This window comes from Medicago truncatula, chromosome 5 (assembly GCF_003473485.1).
Source record: "Medicago truncatula cultivar Jemalong A17 chromosome 5, MtrunA17r5.0-ANR, whole genome shotgun sequence".
In the NCBI taxonomy this organism is placed as follows: Eukaryota; Viridiplantae; Streptophyta; class Magnoliopsida; order Fabales; family Fabaceae; genus Medicago; species Medicago truncatula.
Genome location: NC_053046.1, coordinates 17,177,120 through 17,194,954, shown reverse-complemented (window position 1 = coordinate 17,194,954; position 17,835 = coordinate 17,177,120). Strand labels below are relative to the sequence as shown.

Sequence of the window (17,835 nt, the reverse complement as noted above, 5' to 3'; positions counted from 1 at the left end):
TTGAATTGGACAAGGGTGACATACTATGCATTGTGTTCAATATAGACATGGGGGCAAAATGACAATTATATATAACATCGTTATCACATAAAAGTTTCGTCAGATCACTTGACATTCTTGTCACTTGGGTAGCAGTGATGTGCTGCTAGACACTGCTCACTGTTTATAATATTAAATATTGGATTTAATATTATTGTCAACGCTACAAGAACCTGCAGGGTCACACACAAAATGAAAGTTAAATGAGAAAAATAAGTGAGACTTATTTTGAGGGTGCATTTAGTAAGTGGAGCTAATTAGTTAGCAAGAAAAGCAAATGGATTATTGGGCTTACATAAGTCCAATAATGCTTGACTGGTTGAGCACCTAAGTGGTTTTATCATTAGAGCCCTTTTGCCGAAGCAAGAATACACACTTAACCTAATTCACTCTTTTCTGAAACCCTAAATCTGCCCCTTCTCTCCAAGCCTTCATTCGTAAGAAGCTAACACCGTGAGTGAAGGAAACTGTTCGTGTGGGCTAAGTGGAGGTGTTGTGATTGAGTAGTACCAGTGACCAGTCTCCTTTTGAGGTAAACACATAATCCTTTCAAGTTGTTGTTTGATTTTTGATTAATGATTTAATCAATATCCATTCATCTGAATTTATTCCGCCAAGAGGATTAAAATTTTGAAAAAAAACCTCTATTGAAATCCCTACAATGGATTCTTGAGAGAGTAGTTTGTTTTTTGTTTTGTTTTATCCTTTTGCTTTCTTTTTACCCTTTGTACAAAAAAAAAATCGAAGATCTGGAATTGAAGATGGAAAAACAAATTGTGTTATTACTACATATTATGTTGTGATGTAGATCTGGAATCTGCTACACTGCAACAATTGTGTTACAAATTTTTCTAATTAAATACAATTTTTTTAATGAACTAATTAAATCCAAATTTAAAATCTCAATAATTAAATAGTTTTTTTTACTTCTTCAAATTATAGAACTACGAATAGTTTTTCAACTTGGGTAATTTAATGTTCCGAATTATTTATATTATAATATTATTAGCTTATCGCAAACTACATTATATTGTAACGTTAATTAGTTTTCTATCTTGTTCACATAAAACATATGATAGGAAAAAATATATCTTGTCTATATCTTATCATATCTACATACATCTGCTTTAATCTATCACATTATCATATTCTAACTATCAAATGTGACCTTAATAGATTACAAACACAACTTATTGCAAGTAAATGTAATGGGCACCTATTAAGTTGGCTTGGTCATATTTACAAAAACCAAATAAAGACATTACATATGGGGAAAATATATAAATTTAATAAATTTATAGTTAAATATAATAAAAACACTATATATGGTAATGAATTATTAATTCTTTGACTGGAAAAAAAAATAATTAATTTCCATATGTAATATTATTTTATTTGGTTTAAACATAAAGTTGATAGATTTATATATTTTTTCAATAAATTTTCATATGGCAGTTATTGGGGAAAAAGATTTTCGAAATTTAAATTTCATTTGGGGAAAATTCTAGAGACATATTGTATGTACCGAGGTCAATCACACTCATATAAATTAATATTATTTATGTTACAAACGTTTCTTCTCCATCTTTTAAAAAAAAAAAACATTTCTTCTCAGAGATTCTGCAGGTAATTTTTTTCTTTTAAATACTTGAGGGTGTGGCGAGAAGTTTTATGAATGATTTTAATAGATTTATTTTTATTTTTAGGAAAATTTTAATAGATTTCATGTTTGCTAAGTTCTTGATCTTCTAACATTCAAAATAACGAAATTTGATTTTTGTGATTGTTAAATGGAATTTATTTAGGGTTTTGAAGATCTTGATTTCAAAATGGACAACAAAGATAACGATCAATGCTTCGTTAATGGAGGTAAATTATTTTTGATCCCTCATTATATAATATTTATGTCTCATTCATATAACTTTTTAACTTGGATTTAATTTATGAATTGGATTCTTTCTCTTTAATTGTTACATTTTTTCTTTTATTTGTATGATTCTAGTTTTCTATTAGACTGTGAATACTGAATATGATTTTTTTTTTTCATTTGATTTGGTTTTAACTTGATAGTACAATAAAAAAAGTAGAGTTATCAGATATATTATCAAAAAATTGAAATTAATATATTGTACGAGATCATCATGTCGTTAAAATGTTTGTTAGTTTTTTAAGAAAACAAATAATTTCATACAAGAAGAGGAACCAATGTGTGTGTAAGGGGCAATATATATATATATACATATTTCTAGATATAGAGAGAGAGAGAGAGCAAGTATAGAGAGAGAGAGACCTCAATAGGTGACAGAGAGATAGGAAATCAAAAGCAAGAGAATTCAAGTTGATCAACCTAGAGTCCTTATATCTTAATTCATCAAATCAATTAAAAGCATTGTGTAAAACAAGATCGTTAAAAACAAATCATTCATATTATGGTGAAATTCTGATTGATTTGTGGACAAGATGGGTCATCTCAATATAAGAAAATATCTTAGACTATAAAAATCATGGTTTGTGTTGTCTTAAATATACAGAATTATGGTTTGTGTGGCCTTATGCTTAAGTTGACCATTTCAATAATATTTTATTTTGATTTTTCATTGGAGTTCATCATCTTTGAGGCACTACTAGAGACTAAATCGACTAATATACATATAAATAATGATTTTCTTTATTTTGCTGGTTTTCATTTGCTTTTACATTTTTTTTATATTCTTTTGTTAAATTCTCATTTACTTCTCTTCATATTTATTTGTCATCTGGTTCAATCTTGGTTGAAGCAATTTAATCATGACTTGAAGGCCTCAATGTTATCATCTTAAGTTCCATTTTATAATCTTAGATAGATACCATGTTATTGCAAAAAATTAATTGAGTTCAATATAAATAATTTCTCCAATACAAAGATGTAAAGACAAATAACAAAATATCATTATCTCCTTAAAATTCCATTACAATTAGCATGGGATATTGTTGGAGAATAAGTATTATCTTAATGGTTATATCTATGCAAAGGATTATAGTACAATTTTATTACTAAAATAAAATCATTTCTTTCTAAATAATTTACTTCATACAAATATATAAAGAAATAGAAGAAGAGACTATTATCCCTTAAAATCCCAACAATTAACTTAAGGTTATCATTTGTGTACGACTCTACTACTGATAATTACATCTGTCTGTACATTCTTTTTTAGAGGATATGTATGTATGCCTATATATGGTAAGTTATATACACACATATTTATTTATACTATCAAACTATAAACTTCGAAGTACTAATTTATGATGTTGATTTTATTTATAATTGAAGTTGATTCTTCTTCAGTTGGAGTTGTCAAAAACATAGCTTCAAGCACTTGTGAAAAAACAGAGGACATTAGCGGAAAATCAAAGGTTAGGCCTAAACTATGTAGAAATGTAATTTTCTTGCATGATTTTGATGAAAAACAAGTACTAAAATTTACATATTCAATATTGTACATTTTCTTTATTATCTTTGGTATAGAGAATTTAAATTATTATTTTTTTACTTTATTTGTTATTCTTCTTGTCTTTGGTTTTTTTTCTTCTATTATATGTGTGGATTCGATCCCTCAATTTCAGTTTAGCTTTTCTAAGTTGAGATGGTTTTGGTTCAATTGGTTTACAATATGCACCCAATTTTCCAAAACAATGAATTAAATTAATTACTTGTAAGAAATTGTTCATGATATCTTTGCATAGGATACACATGGAGTTCAACCAAATGACAGTCGTAAAAAAGATAAAGATGTTCCTGAGCCTAAAAGTATAATAGGTCGTAACATCTACAAGGAATTTGAAAGGGTTAAAGCTTTTGGGACTGTCAATAACTACATGCCCTCCATGAATCTATTTGAGGTATGAGTTCTTTCATTTTTATGAAAATGATCAATTGTGATGCATGCATTAATTATTATACATTTTTCTTTAAGTTAATTTATATCTTAATTACATGTCTGTTTACATAATCAATTTTTACATTATTAGGATTAAATTCATATGTCCTTGTGAGCATAACTCAATTGGTATGAACATTGCATAATTTATGCAAGAGTCGGGGTTCCAACCCCGGACCCCCACTTATTCATCTTAAAAAGATAAATTACTAGCTACTTGACAAAAAAAAAAAAGGATTAAATTCATATAAACTCAAGTAGTATTGTAAGGATAATTTACACCAACAACCAATAATAATGGTTATATTTTTAAAATTTGTTGATTTTAATAACCTTTTTTTTTACTTTAATAATATCTACTAATAACGTCACATTAAGATTTGTTGACTTTGTAAACATTTTGCACTAACCACATGATAATATCATGGTTGTGGATGTGTTAACCACGGCGTTGCATCCCCTTGAATGCACTTTTTACTCTAATTTACAATATCATTTCAATTAGGACTCAGTGTGGTTGTAAGCACTGCTACAATCCAATATTTAGGACACATACCATGATACAATCCACAATTTGAAACGTATAATGGCATTGTATCAAAATTAACTTTTTCTTATTTATAAATTATAAAATTTTAAAACTTTAAATAAAATTGTAGTTAGCTAATTGTTTTTTAAATTTCCTACAAGTTGTTGATTTTACTATAAACTATATTAATAACGTGTTCATTAATATTATTTATTTGGATATTTAGGTTTTCTACCATAATGATGACCGAGTGGAGTATGTGGAACCTGGAGAAGTTTTGAAAAATCTGACAAATAATGAAGATATATGTGGGCCTCAACAAGTACCACCACTACAATTAAGGTATTATAAAAAAATATAAACAAATATCTCTCTTGATGTTGGATTCTATCAATTTATCCATTAGGGCCATGTAAATAGTTTTTGCTTTTTTTTATTTGTTATCATTATGTATATTCATTAATGATTATATGTTTATGATTGTAGCAATAGCTCAGAGAATGATATTTTGATTGTTGAACTTGGGGAGTCACCAACTTCAAACAACATGAGGAACGATATCTCAAGTAAGAAAATTTTGATTGATTGTGAACATTGAAATATTTTACATTAAGAGAACATATTTGCACATTTATAAATGAACATCAAAATATGTAATAGACCAATGGATTTAATTCAATTTACTTTAAGAGAACATAATTACACATTTCTATAAAAGACATGCATGATTTAAAAAATGCAAATAATGATAATAAAGTAAATTGTGTTTTTGTCCAAAATACACATTCATATATATATATATATATATAGAGGGTGTATCAAATGAGAGGAGTGTTATAATGAGAGAATGAGAGGAGTTATTTGTGTCCATTGGATCTAATTTAATGATTGAGATTAAAAGATCCCTTTTAGTGGAACACATGACTTCTTTTTCCAATAAAACATACCCTCACGGGCTTCAAACTTTTGTTGTTTTCAATAACGTCTTCCTCTTCCTTTTGTTGTCTTCTCTTAATTTCCCTTCCTCTCTTCTTTAATCAAGACGCCGAGTTTTCTTTTCTGAAGAACCCAGATAGACAACAACAATCATCTACCCCATAAAGACACAACCTTCAATTAAAATTTAATAAATCTTAAATCATTTTCAAAATTCAATCAAAAAAAATATAGAAAATCATATTGAAGTAAACCGTAAAAATCAGCACTTATTTAAAACAAACAAAAATCTCCCAAATATTTATTTATTAATGAAGAAATCAGTAAGGGAAATTGAAAATAATAGTAGTATATATTAGAGAGAGAGAGAGAAAGAGAGAGAGAGAGAGAGAGATGATGTAGAGAAAATGATTGCTGCAATTTTCAATTAGGAATTTAATAGTTGACACAAGTTCTGAATTTTACATTTGCTGCAACCGACACGAGTTCTACTAGCAGTTTGGGAAAATATGGGATTTAGGTATACAAATACAGATAATATTTAAGTCAGCCATTTCCAATAGATCATTTCCCTATCGCCCCTTGAAAGAAATCAAATATTGTGAGATTTCTGGAGATAAGCACACGAGAGAAAAAAATCGTAACTTTCCAATTTGAAGTTGTAATCTCATGTGTCAGTTTGATCTGGAAAACAAGGTAGATGAAGAGTAGTTGGGTCAATGGAGAAAGGAAACTGAAGGCGCGTGATTGTATTTCTTACGAAAAGATGTCGTCGCATGTTTCATTAAATACAAGTTTTTAATCTCAACAATTAAATTAGATCCAATGGATACAGATGGCTCCTCTCATCCTCTCATTATAACCTCTCCTCTTATTTGATATATATATATATATATATATATATATGTGTGTGTGTGTGTGTGTGTGTGTGTGTGGCGCTAACTTACTTCCACCAAAAAAACATTAAGAAGTAAGCTAGCTACCTACACCCACTTAGTTTTGACAAAAAATAAAATAAAATTAAGTTCTACTATTTTAAATAAAATAAAAATAAAGAATAGTTTTGTCAATTTAACTATATTTTTCAAAAATATAATAAAATGACCTAACAGATTTTTTTTTTTTTTATAGTCCTTGAACCTGTTAGTTTTTTTTTTTTATTAATCCATGAAAAAAAGGCATCAGTGGATTGACATGAGAAAAAACACTTCATTCCATTTTTTTTTTCCGGTACATCCCATACCATGTTCGAAGATAACAACAATAATCTTTGACTCATGTTTTTTTTTTTTATTTCGAACCAATCTTTGATTCATGATTGTAATGCTATATAATTTCCTCAAATTTTTAATTTTTTGTTTACAATAAAATGGATTTTACATATTTATAGTACAAAGAATTAAAAGATACTTAAACCATGATTATTAACTTACAGGTCACAATATTAGGGACATCATTTTTTTAAAGAAAATATTAGGGACATCATTGTTGTAAAGGTATATTGTCAATGTATAAAAAATGTGTGTGTGTATGCATGTTATGATAAATGTACATATATATTTGAGAAAATGGAAGATGCAATAATGGAAACTAGTTTTTTGTTTGTTTGTACAAGAGTATAAATTAGTTTTATAATTATGTTCAATACGAATCAGATAACTTTTTGGTATTTGAAAAATAATGGCACAATATAGATTTTTGTGCCAATATGATCAGTTCTTAGTGAATATCCGTGAAACACGAAAAACTACTTCACACCAATAATCTATCTCCATTAAACTATGTATTTATACGATGTAAATTTAATCATATTAATTTCTAAACCTGATTTTCTTTTATTGTTGAAGATTTTTCTTCTTCAAACAGTGCTGTCAAGGATATTGAAGAGAGTAAAAAGAAAGGGAAGTCAAAATCTGCTGCAAACTCCGTATGTTCTTGAATCCATTTGATTAAATTTAATTACTAAAATATACATTCATTGGTTGGATTTTATACATGTTTTATTTTCATCATTTGTTTAACATAAAATTTACTAAATGTTAATTTTGATGAAATATTTTTTTATATATTTCAGACAAACAAAGAAGCGGAAACAAAGTACAAACCATGGAATTCAAAAAGAAAAAATGCGACTGAAACTGAACCTTATGAGCCTTATCAATTTGTGGGACTCTTTATCTGCAAGGAATATAAAGGAAAAAGATGCATAGGAACAGTTGATGGCTATAGTCCTAAAAAGGATAACAAGCTCAGAGTATGATTATTTATTTATTTATATGCAACTTACTTAGTTTATCGCTTTATAATTTATTAATTTTTTTGCAATGTTTATTTTCTATAAAAAAAAAAAATTAAAAGTTTTGGACTAAAACATTACTATATCTTGTTTCTGATATATATAGCTAAGTTGTTTTACTAATTTCCCTAAAAGTATTTGAAATGTTGATTATACTCAACTTTTGTATTGTTTGTTTGCGTTGGTGTTTGTTTGTTATTGTCTCGCTTTAGGTGGTAGTTTGTATTGTTTGCTTGTTTTGTTTTGATGATTTGGTGATTGTAATTGGTTCAGGCCTCTCCTGCTTTTTCAATATATTGCTAGCTTTATCAAAAAAAAAAAAAAAAAAAGGTAGATAAGTTATTAACTGAAAATTATTTGGATGTAGGTTCAGTACAAAGTTGATGGAAGGATAGAATACATGACCCAAATTGAGGCTTTGTATAGTATGGCAAAGAGTGAGGACTTTTCATCAGTTCAACCATCACTATATGAAAGGTATACATAGATTGTTATCATAGTACTCTAACAAAAAGTTGAATTATCGATAAAAATAAAAGATGAAACAGTCTCTAATTTTATTGTTTTAATGTATAATAGTCAAATTAAATTGAAGATAAAGAAATTGTCAATCTTTTTGTAATTCAACATTTTTAGTAGTAATATTTGGAATCAGCTAGATAAACTTCTTAGTTTATTTTAGATATTTCCAACCTAACCATTATAATACTAATAACACCATTGATCTTGTTTTTCTTGTACAACTGTATGTTTAATTTTCTATTAACTATGTACAATTGAAGCTATCACTCAAAGAAGAAAATCAATAAGAAAAAGGATGACAATGGAAAAGGATCAACTTCAGGAAAGAAAAAATGAAATGCATATTGCAGTAAGTAGAAAGATACTTAAGTTTTTTTGGCATCTATAAAATCTTCCAATAGCTAGTAGAAAATGTTGTTAATTTACTAAATTGATGACCATGATATGTTATTATGAAGTAAATATTAGTGTTTAAAATCGAAATGAATCTAAAGTTTTTTTTATGCTTATGAATCTAAAGGTTAAATAGGTAGAGTTTTGAGTCAATATTCTCTATGGTTCAATTACTTGAATAGTTCGATTACAATTTTATTCATATTCAAACAATTTAATCAATTTAAGTCAAAACAAAAATTAATCAATTGAACCATAACTAGGAGGTCTAATTAGTTTAAAATCTAATTCAATTTTAAAAACATTAGTTAATAAATTTTTGCCTTTAAAAATTATGTAAACACAATTAGCATAATTTATAATTTTATGATTTATTGATTGAGATAACAAAATATCTTATAGACTTACCAAAACTCTTGTTTGACAATTCTTTTTATCGTCTATATTTCAGGTCCAAAAATATGAAGGGAATGCGCAACAATGGAGAATAATTAGCTTGACAAAATCTTTCAAACCTTAATCTATTTTATGATATTTTTAAAACTCTTCTATGTCGTATTTAACTTTGGTTTATGTTGATTCCCACCCATTTCTTGACACTTTACAAATCGATTATACTAGTTTGTTAAACTTGTATGTGCTTTTTATAAATCCTTTAAAGTGGATATAAAACTTAGACTACTTTAAATTTTCTTGTTAAATTTGCTTGGATATAGAACTTAGACTCCTTTAAAGTGGATATAGAATTTGATGTGTGAGTATATACTAGCACAACCCAATACATTGATCCATATTAAAAAAATCTAGGGCGTGAAAACAACCAAGTTGGGCTTTCTCTCATTTGGGTGCTAACAACCAGTGACGGAGCTTGGTATGGGCTGAGCTTGGCCACGGCCCACCCTCCCAAAAACAAAACAATTTTTTTCTATAAGGAAAATACTAAAACACCCCTTGTATAAAAGAAAAATCCAAAATGGCCCACCCTCTCCACTAGCCGAGCATGGTCCTTCCTTCCCTCAGGCTCTTCTAACATGGTGTTTCATTCAATTTTCAATTTCAACTTCATCTCTTTTACCGTCGTTTCCTGTTCCGCTTCAAATTCACCCAATCGGCGTTGCCATAACCGAGTTGAAAGCCCTCATCGCAGTCTCTCTCTCTCACACTCCTTATCTCCGTTTTTTCACTTCAAATTTGAAAGTTTATTTACCGTATCTTTGTTGTTTTATGTGTATGTCTTTGTAAAAATTTTAAGATATGTAATTTTTTTATCAACTTTGTGCTTTTGTTTTTTTATTTACGACGTAAATTTTGTGTTTATATATTAAAGTTTGTACTTTATCATTTATTTTAGCGGCCCACCCCAAACTTTTTTCTTGGTTCCGCCACTGCTAACAACCAAGTTGGGCTTTCTCTCAGTTGGGTGCTGTGTAAGTTAAACAACTTGGCTTAAAGTAATTTTCAAGCACCAGTTTTTTGAGGAACTTTCTCTACTCCTCTTTTTTTTTTTTTTTTTTTTTTTTTTTTTTTTTTTAAATAGGTTATCCTTCACACACAACTGAAGAGACTGATTCTTTGAGCCTTTTGAAATGCAAATGATCAATAAAATCTTCCTAAGAGTTTTAACGCTCTACTCCCCTTAATTTTAAAAAAAACCATACATATATTTTATTGTGAACCCACTGTAATCATGATCTCCTCCCCCCTCCCCCAAGTAGGTACTCCAAGGAATCGTATATGAGATAACTAGGTTTTTTTTACTAGGGTGCTACCTTTCAAATGGACAACTCATGTATTCATACTAGAGCTGTCAAAATGGATCAGGCCCACCGAATTGGCCCTTCGGCCCTCTATTTTATTGTGGGTCGGGCCGTAAAAACTGCATGAAAAAAACGACCCTATCTTTTTGGGCCAACCCATCGGACCTGCATTTTAGATGAGCCGTCCGTTTAAAAAAAAATAGTGTATAAATAGTTTTATTAGGTAAGACTGAATTATTTTATTACGTAATATTGGATTTTGTTGTCTTCAAGGTTCACTTTGTGAGTTATGATAAATACTCTACTTTTGCATTGATTTTTTTGTGCTATTTATCTTTATGGATGTTGATTTAACAGGCGTTTTATATATAATTTAACTAAGTTTACGAAGACATGTGATTTATTTGATGTATAATAATTTATGTAATATGATTTTATTAAAAAACAAAAATGTGATATGTAGCTTTATTGTTCATTCCATTGTTTTTTTTTCTTCCAAAAAATAACAAAATAATACATTTTGAAGTATGGGCCGGGCTGGCCCATCTAGTCGTGTAGCCCACTACTCATTGGGCTGACCTCAATTTTGGTAGCCCATGAATCAAGTGGTCCGACCCACTCATGCCTATTTATATGAGCTGGCCCATCGGGTCGTGGCGGGCTGGGCCGGACCGGCCCATTTTGTAACACCCCGTTTCCCAAAATCAATTTAATTATAATTATAAAATCAAAGTTCAACACCAAACGGCATGTCACACCACTATACAAAATTTCTTAAATAGAATAAAACTATTTAACAACATCTTTCATAAAACTTCATTAAATTGCAGCGGAATATTCTTCAAAATTAAACTCCATTATCCAACAATAAATCTTGGCACTAGGCCTCAACATAATAGTTCAACAATAAACAAAGGCTACATTAACTTGTTCCAAAAATTGATACATAGGTAGAAATTAAACTATAAATCCCATCCCACGTATCAGAGTCCTAGACACTTTGAGCCACCACCAACTACTTAGGATCACCTGCAAGTTACCCATAGGAAGGGCAACATTTTCAAGCAGAAGGGGTGAGATTCACAACAAAATATAGGTAAAGAATGTATCAATTGAATCTAACACCCTATCAGATAATTCATCAACAATATTATATAAATATCATCATTTTCACGTATCATCAACAATATTAATTTATAACCCTCTCAACAACATATGCAACCCATCACCACTCCACTAAGACTCCTCTAAACACCCATGCATGTGGTACCAAAAATCAGGGCCGTGACCCACACCGCTGTTGAATGGTTAAAGCATTCTCATCAGGACATAAGTCCTCACCACTAACACCACTTTGAGTAACTAGTACTCCACCACTTTGAACGACCGAGCGTTCCAGAGCCGAAGCTCTCCCACTGTGATGTTTATGCAACTAATCCCCTTGAGTATATCTACATACCAACCAATCTAACATATACTTATATATGATTCACCATCCAATTTACAACATTTAAGTGAATTTTAATTAAATACAACATACATTCAGTCAGCATCTATTCATCACAACCAACCAGGACATCCAGGGAAATATATATCAACATACAAGCCATGCTTAATTCAACAATATAAATCATCCAAACAACAACAGAAATCAAACCAACAAAATACTGGGCAGCTCGCCTCGCGAGCACATCTGCTCGCTATGGCGAGCTCAGGAAATCAGGTACTCGCCATGGCGAGTTCGAGGCGAACTCGAGGCGAACAGAAATATGGTGCTCTCGGGAAAAATGATATTTTTCTCACTAAATCAACCATTCTAAGCTCCCTAGTTAACTTTTTAACCTAAAACTTGCTCCAGTCATCCTTATAATCATCTAGGTACATAGTACTACCCAAATTACGGCTTATAACAACATTTTAAAAATCCAGATTTTCACAAGGCTACTCGCCACGGCGAGTTGTATCACTCGCGAGGCGAGCGATGAAGTTGTTCACTCGCTAAGGCGAGCATAGGCTACTCGCGAGGCGAGCGATGAACTTCTGTACGGGCAGAATGCAGGTTTTTCCCAAAAATCCCATTTTTCCTCAATTCACTCCCCAAATTAGTTTACAGATATGCAATGAAAGGTTTTATGCACTCAGAACCCATTTCTAACCCCAATTCAACGATTCCTACACTCAGAACCCATTAATCAACAAAAACCTAACTTCCCCCAATTCTCACATAAACCTGTTAGAACAAAATCAGAATTCAGAACCTATAAGATTGCGGTAAACCTCACCCTTACCTTAGAATTGCAGAAATAACACAGCAGAAATCGGTTCCTAGGTTCCTCTCCCTTGCTCTTGGCTTTCTCCCAAACTTGTCTGTTTTCACGTAAAACGTTTCTCTGGTTTTTCCTTTCTTAACTCCCAACTTGTAACTCCCCTAATTAGTAAATAACTCCCCACTAACTATATTAATTATAACATAACCCCCCAAACTCTAATTAATTATATTCTCCACTTATGCTAATTATTTAATAAAATAAATCATATAATAAATATATGTACACCACATAAATCACCAAAAAAAACATATAATGACACCACATAATCAAAAATAATTAAATAATGGTTAGAGCGTTACAACTCTCCCCAAATTACTGAATTTCGTCCTCGAAATCTTACCTCAAACAAACAACTCAGGATATGAATCCCTCATCTTACTCTCCAGCTCCCAAGTCAAACTTTCACCAGTCGCTCCGCCCCAAACGACTCTCACCAAGGGTATTTCCTTGCCCCTCAATGCCTTCACTTTCCGATCATCGATCCTCACCGGCAAAGTCTCAACTGTGAGATTGTCCCTAACCTGCACATCATCTCTCGGAATAACATGCGAAGGATCTGCTACATACTTCCGGAGTTGTGACACGTGAAATACATCATGCAAGTTCGATAGATGTGGTGGCAAGCCAACTCTATATGCCACCGTCCCGATCCTCTCTGAAATCTGATACGGACCAATGAACTTCGGAGTCAACTTCCTCGATTTCAAAGCACGTCCTACACCCGTCATCGGAGTAACTCTTAGAAATACATGATCACCCTCTTGAAACTCAAGGGCCTTTCTCCGCTTGTCATGGTAACTCTTCTGTCGACTCTGCGACGCTTTCATCTTCTCTCTGATCATCTTGACTTTTTCTGTAGTCTCCTGAACCAAATCCGGTCCCAACACAACACTCTCTCCTGACTCAAACCAACACAACGGAGTCCTGCACCTTCGACCATACAAAGCTTCGAATGGTGCCATTCCTATACTCGAATGGTAACTGTTGTTGTAGGTGAACTCTATCAATGGTAGGTGACTATCCCAAGCTCCACCCTGTTCAAGCACACACACTCTCAACAAGTCTTCCAATGATTGGATCGTCCTCTCCGACTGACCATCTGTCTGAGGATGATAAGCCGAATTAGTCTCAATTTCGAACCCAGAGCGTCCTGTAAACTCTTCCAGAACCTAGAAGTGAACCTCGGATCCCTATCCGACACAATACTCGAAGGAACTCCATGTAGCTTCACAACACTATGTATATAAATCTCAGCCAACTGAGCTACTGGATAACTGATGTTGATAGGAATAAAATGTGCCGACTTCGTCAACCTATCAACCACAACCCAAATCGAATCATGTCCCCTCGGAGTGTTTGGTAAACTTGTCACAAAATCCATAGAAATGCTATCCCATTTCCACTCTGGTACATCCAACGGTGTCAACAATCCTGCAGGTTTCTGATGGTCAACCTTAGACTTCTGGCAAGTTAAACATGCATACACAAAATGAGCGACATCTCGCTTCAACCCAGACCACCAAAACAGCTTTTTCAAATCATGATACATCTTCGTAGCTCCCGGATGAATGCTCAAGCTACTCTTGTGACTTTCCTCTAGGATTAACTTTTTCATTTCTTCATTATCAGGAATACAAATTCTACCTCTGAATCTCAACACACCCTGATCATCAACCTTGAAGTCACTATCTTCAATGCCATTACCAGCAACCATCAGATCAACAAACTTGACATCCACCTGCTGTGCTTCTCGGATACTACTCAGAAAATCACTGTTAATCTTTAGCATCCCCAACTGTACGCTTTGAGGCGACAACTCACATACCAAACTCATGTCTCTAAACTGTTCCAGCAAATCGAATTCTTTTATCATCATAGCAGACATATGCAGTGTCTTCCTACTCAATGCATCAGCGACTACATTAGCTTTTCCCGGATGGTAATTCAACCCAAAATCATAATATTTTAACAGCTCAAGCCATCTCCTCTGCCTCATATTCAATTCCGTCTGATCAAACAAATATTTCAAGCTCTTGTGGTCACTGAACACTTCAAATCTGGAACCATACAAGTAGTGCCTCCAAATTTTCAAAACAAAAACCACTGCAGCTAACTCCAAATCGTGAGTGGGATAATTCTTTTCATGTACCCTCAGTTGCCTAGAAGCATACGCTACCACCTTGCCATCTTGCATTAAAACACCTCCTAAACCCAGCTTAGACGCATCACAGTAAACAACGAATGGCTCTTCCGGCTTAGGTAAGATCAAAATAGGAGCAGTTGTCAATCTTTTCTTTAATTCATTGAAACTACTCTCACACTGAGCATCCCACACAAAGGACTTACCCTTACAGGTTAACTGAGTCAACGGCAATGCTAACTTTGAAAATCCTTCTATAAATCTGCGGTAATAACCAGCCAAACCCAAGAAGCTTCTGATTTCAGTCACCGACTTCGGAGTCTCCCATTGTGATACTTCATCAACTTTTGATGGATCAACCGCTATACCATCACCAGAAATAATATGACCAAGGAAACTCACTTCACTTAGCCAAAACTTACATTTCGACAATTTGGCATACAACTTCTTTTCTTTCAACACTTGCAACACAATTCTCAGGTGTTCTGCATGCTCTTCTTCAGTCTTTGAATAAATCAGAATATCATCAATAAATACCACCACAAATTTATCCAGAAAGGCATGAAAAATTCGATTCATATACTCCATGAACACACCGGGCGCGTTAGTAACACCGAAAGGCATCACTTTGTATTCGTAATGACCGTATCGTGTCCTAAAGGCCGTCTTCTGCATATCCTCATCTTTCACCTTAATTTGATGGTAACCTGACCTCAAGTCAATCTTACTGAACACCTTTGCACCCACTAGCTGGTCCATCAAGTCATCAATCCTCGGAAGCGGATATCTATTCTTAATTGTAACTTTGTTCAATTGACGATAGTCAATGCACAACCTCATACTACCATCCTTTTTCTTCACCAACAACATAGGCGCTCCCCACGGTGAAACACTGGGTCTAACAAACTTCTTATCAAGCAAATCTTCCAACTGTTTCTTCAATTCAGCTAACTCAGAAGCTGACATACGGTACGGTGCCATCGACACCGGCTTTGTTCCGGGAACAAGGTCAATTGAAAACTCCACCTCCCTCTCTGGTGGCACATCGGGAATCTCATCAGGGAACACCTCCGGAAACTCATTCACCACTGCTAGTTTGTCAAACACAGCTTGGTTTTCTGACGACAGATATGCCATTAGAGAATACATCAGAATTCCATCACGTTCCAACTGCTTCATTTGCTTCGTATTCAAAAACTCAACTTCACTCTCTTCTTCGGCGGAAGAAAAATGTACCGTCTTACTAAAACAGTTGATATGAACTCAGTTATACTCTAACCAATTCATCCCAAAAATAACATCCATTCCCGTCAACGGCAAACAAACTAAGTCTACTTCAAAATCTCTACCAAACATAGAAATTGGACACCTCAAGCAAACAAGAGAAGTAGTCACTGAACCCTTAGCTGGAGTTTCAACAACCATTTCTCCTTTCATGTTAGACACAAACAAACCCAACCTATATGCACTTTCTAAAGCAATGAAACAATGAGTAGCACCAGTGTCTATAATAGCAATTAAAGGAGTACTATTAAAGAAACAAGTACCTTTGATGAGACGGTCCTCATTAGCAGTCTAGGTACCAGTCAAAGCAAAAACTTTTCCACCAACTCTAACCTTCTTCGGCTGTGTGCACTGAGTACTGATGTGACCCTCTTCATTACAATTATAGCATACAACATCACCGCGCTTGCAATCGGCTAGCATGTGACCCTTCTGTCCACACCTGAAGCACTTCTTCTCATCCTCGGTACAAACGTTACTCTTGTGACCTTTCTCGCCACACTTAAAACACACTATCTCAGCAGGAGCATCCCTCTTACTCGGCCTCCTCTCATCATTAAGTCTCTGCTTACCCTTGTCAGCAGGGGCACTATACGGTTTAGGACGACTCTGATGCCCTTTACCTCTTCGCTCACTCATCACCTTATAATGAGCTTTGGTGTCCTCCTCGTAGATCCTACAGCGACTTACCAAATCAGAGAAAATTCTAATCTGTTGGTATCCTATAGCCCTCTTGATGTCAGCTCTCAAGCCATTTTCAAACTTTATGCATTTGGAGAATTCAGCTGTCTCCGGAGCATAATGGGGTAGAACTTTGCAAGCTCCACAAATTTTGCAGCATACTCAACAACAGACATATCACCCTGCTTCAACTCCAGAAATTCGATCTCCTTCCTACCTCGGACATCTTCCGGAAAGTACCTGTTCAGAAATTCCCTCCTGAACACTGCCCAGGTCACTACAGCTCCATTCTGTTCCAACACTGGTAGCAAACTTACCCACCAGTCATCTGCCTCCTCAGCCAACATGTGCGTCCCGAACCGCACCTTTTGCACTTCAGAGCACTGCATGACTCTGAAAATCCTCTCCACTTCCTTCAACCATGACTGGGCGCCATCTGGATCATACCTTCCTTTGAATGCTGGGGGATGATTCCTCAAAAAGGTCTCCAGCATCCTCACTTCTCCGTTACCAGCTTGCGGTTGTTGTTGAACAGCTTGAGCTACGGCCTCAAGTGCAGCAGCAATAGCAGCATCGTTCCTACCAGCCATCTTAAGATTCTACATAATGAACAACAATTCAAAACAACAACAACAACAACACAACAATATTAGAGTTGACACTCTATCCTAGGTGGCTCAACACGACTCTACTACTTGGCCGGACGGACCAACCTGCTCTGATACCAATTGTAACACCCCGTTTCCCAAAATCAATTTAATTATAATTATAAAATCAGAGTTCAACACCAAACGGCATGTCACACCACTATACAAAATTTCTTAAATAGAATAAAACTATTTAACAACATCTTTCATAAAACTTCATTAAATTGCAGCGGAATATTCTTCAAAATTAAACTCCATTATCCAACAATAAATCTTGGCACTAGGCCTCAACATAATAGTTCAACAATAAACAAAGGCTACATTAACTTGTTCCAAAAATTGATACATAGGTAGAAATTAA

General features: G+C 33.4%; 1 protein-coding gene across 2 annotated transcripts; it reads left to right on the top strand.

Annotated features, from left to right (window-relative positions):
• Window positions 1–407: 407 nt before the first annotated feature.
• LOC120580709 (uncharacterized) lies at window positions 408–8,587 on the top strand. 2 transcript variants are annotated; one of them, XM_039834813.1, is made up of 10 exons: window positions 408–571; window positions 1,845–1,908; window positions 3,368–3,435; window positions 3,766–3,921; window positions 4,715–4,830; window positions 4,975–5,054; window positions 7,272–7,351; window positions 7,499–7,678; window positions 8,088–8,197; window positions 8,503–8,587. In XM_039834813.1, the coding sequence occupies exons 2-10, from the start codon at window positions 1,869–1,871 to the stop codon at window positions 8,576–8,578; spliced, it is 906 nt and encodes a 301-aa protein (XP_039690747.1). In that variant the 5' UTR covers window positions 408–571; window positions 1,845–1,868; the 3' UTR covers window positions 8,579–8,587. The 2 variants fall into 2 exon arrangements, with proteins under 2 accessions (XP_039690747.1, XP_039690746.1); XM_039834812.1 differs by having other exon boundaries at window positions 3,353–3,435.
• Window positions 8,588–17,835: the final 9,248 nt, after the last annotated feature.

Bases quoted from the DNA above. Each gene is read 5' to 3' on its own strand.
- LOC120580709 (XM_039834812.1), top strand. From the start codon at position 1,869: ATGGACAACAAAGATAACGATCAATGCTTCGTTAATGGAG. The intron at 3,436-3,765 runs GTTAGGCCTAAA...ATCTTTGCATAG, and splicing joins ACATTAGCGGAAAATCAAAG to GATACACATGGAGTTCAACC. The intron at 8,198-8,502 runs GTATACATAGAT...GTACAATTGAAG, and splicing joins CAACCATCACTATATGAAAG to CTATCACTCAAAGAAGAAAA.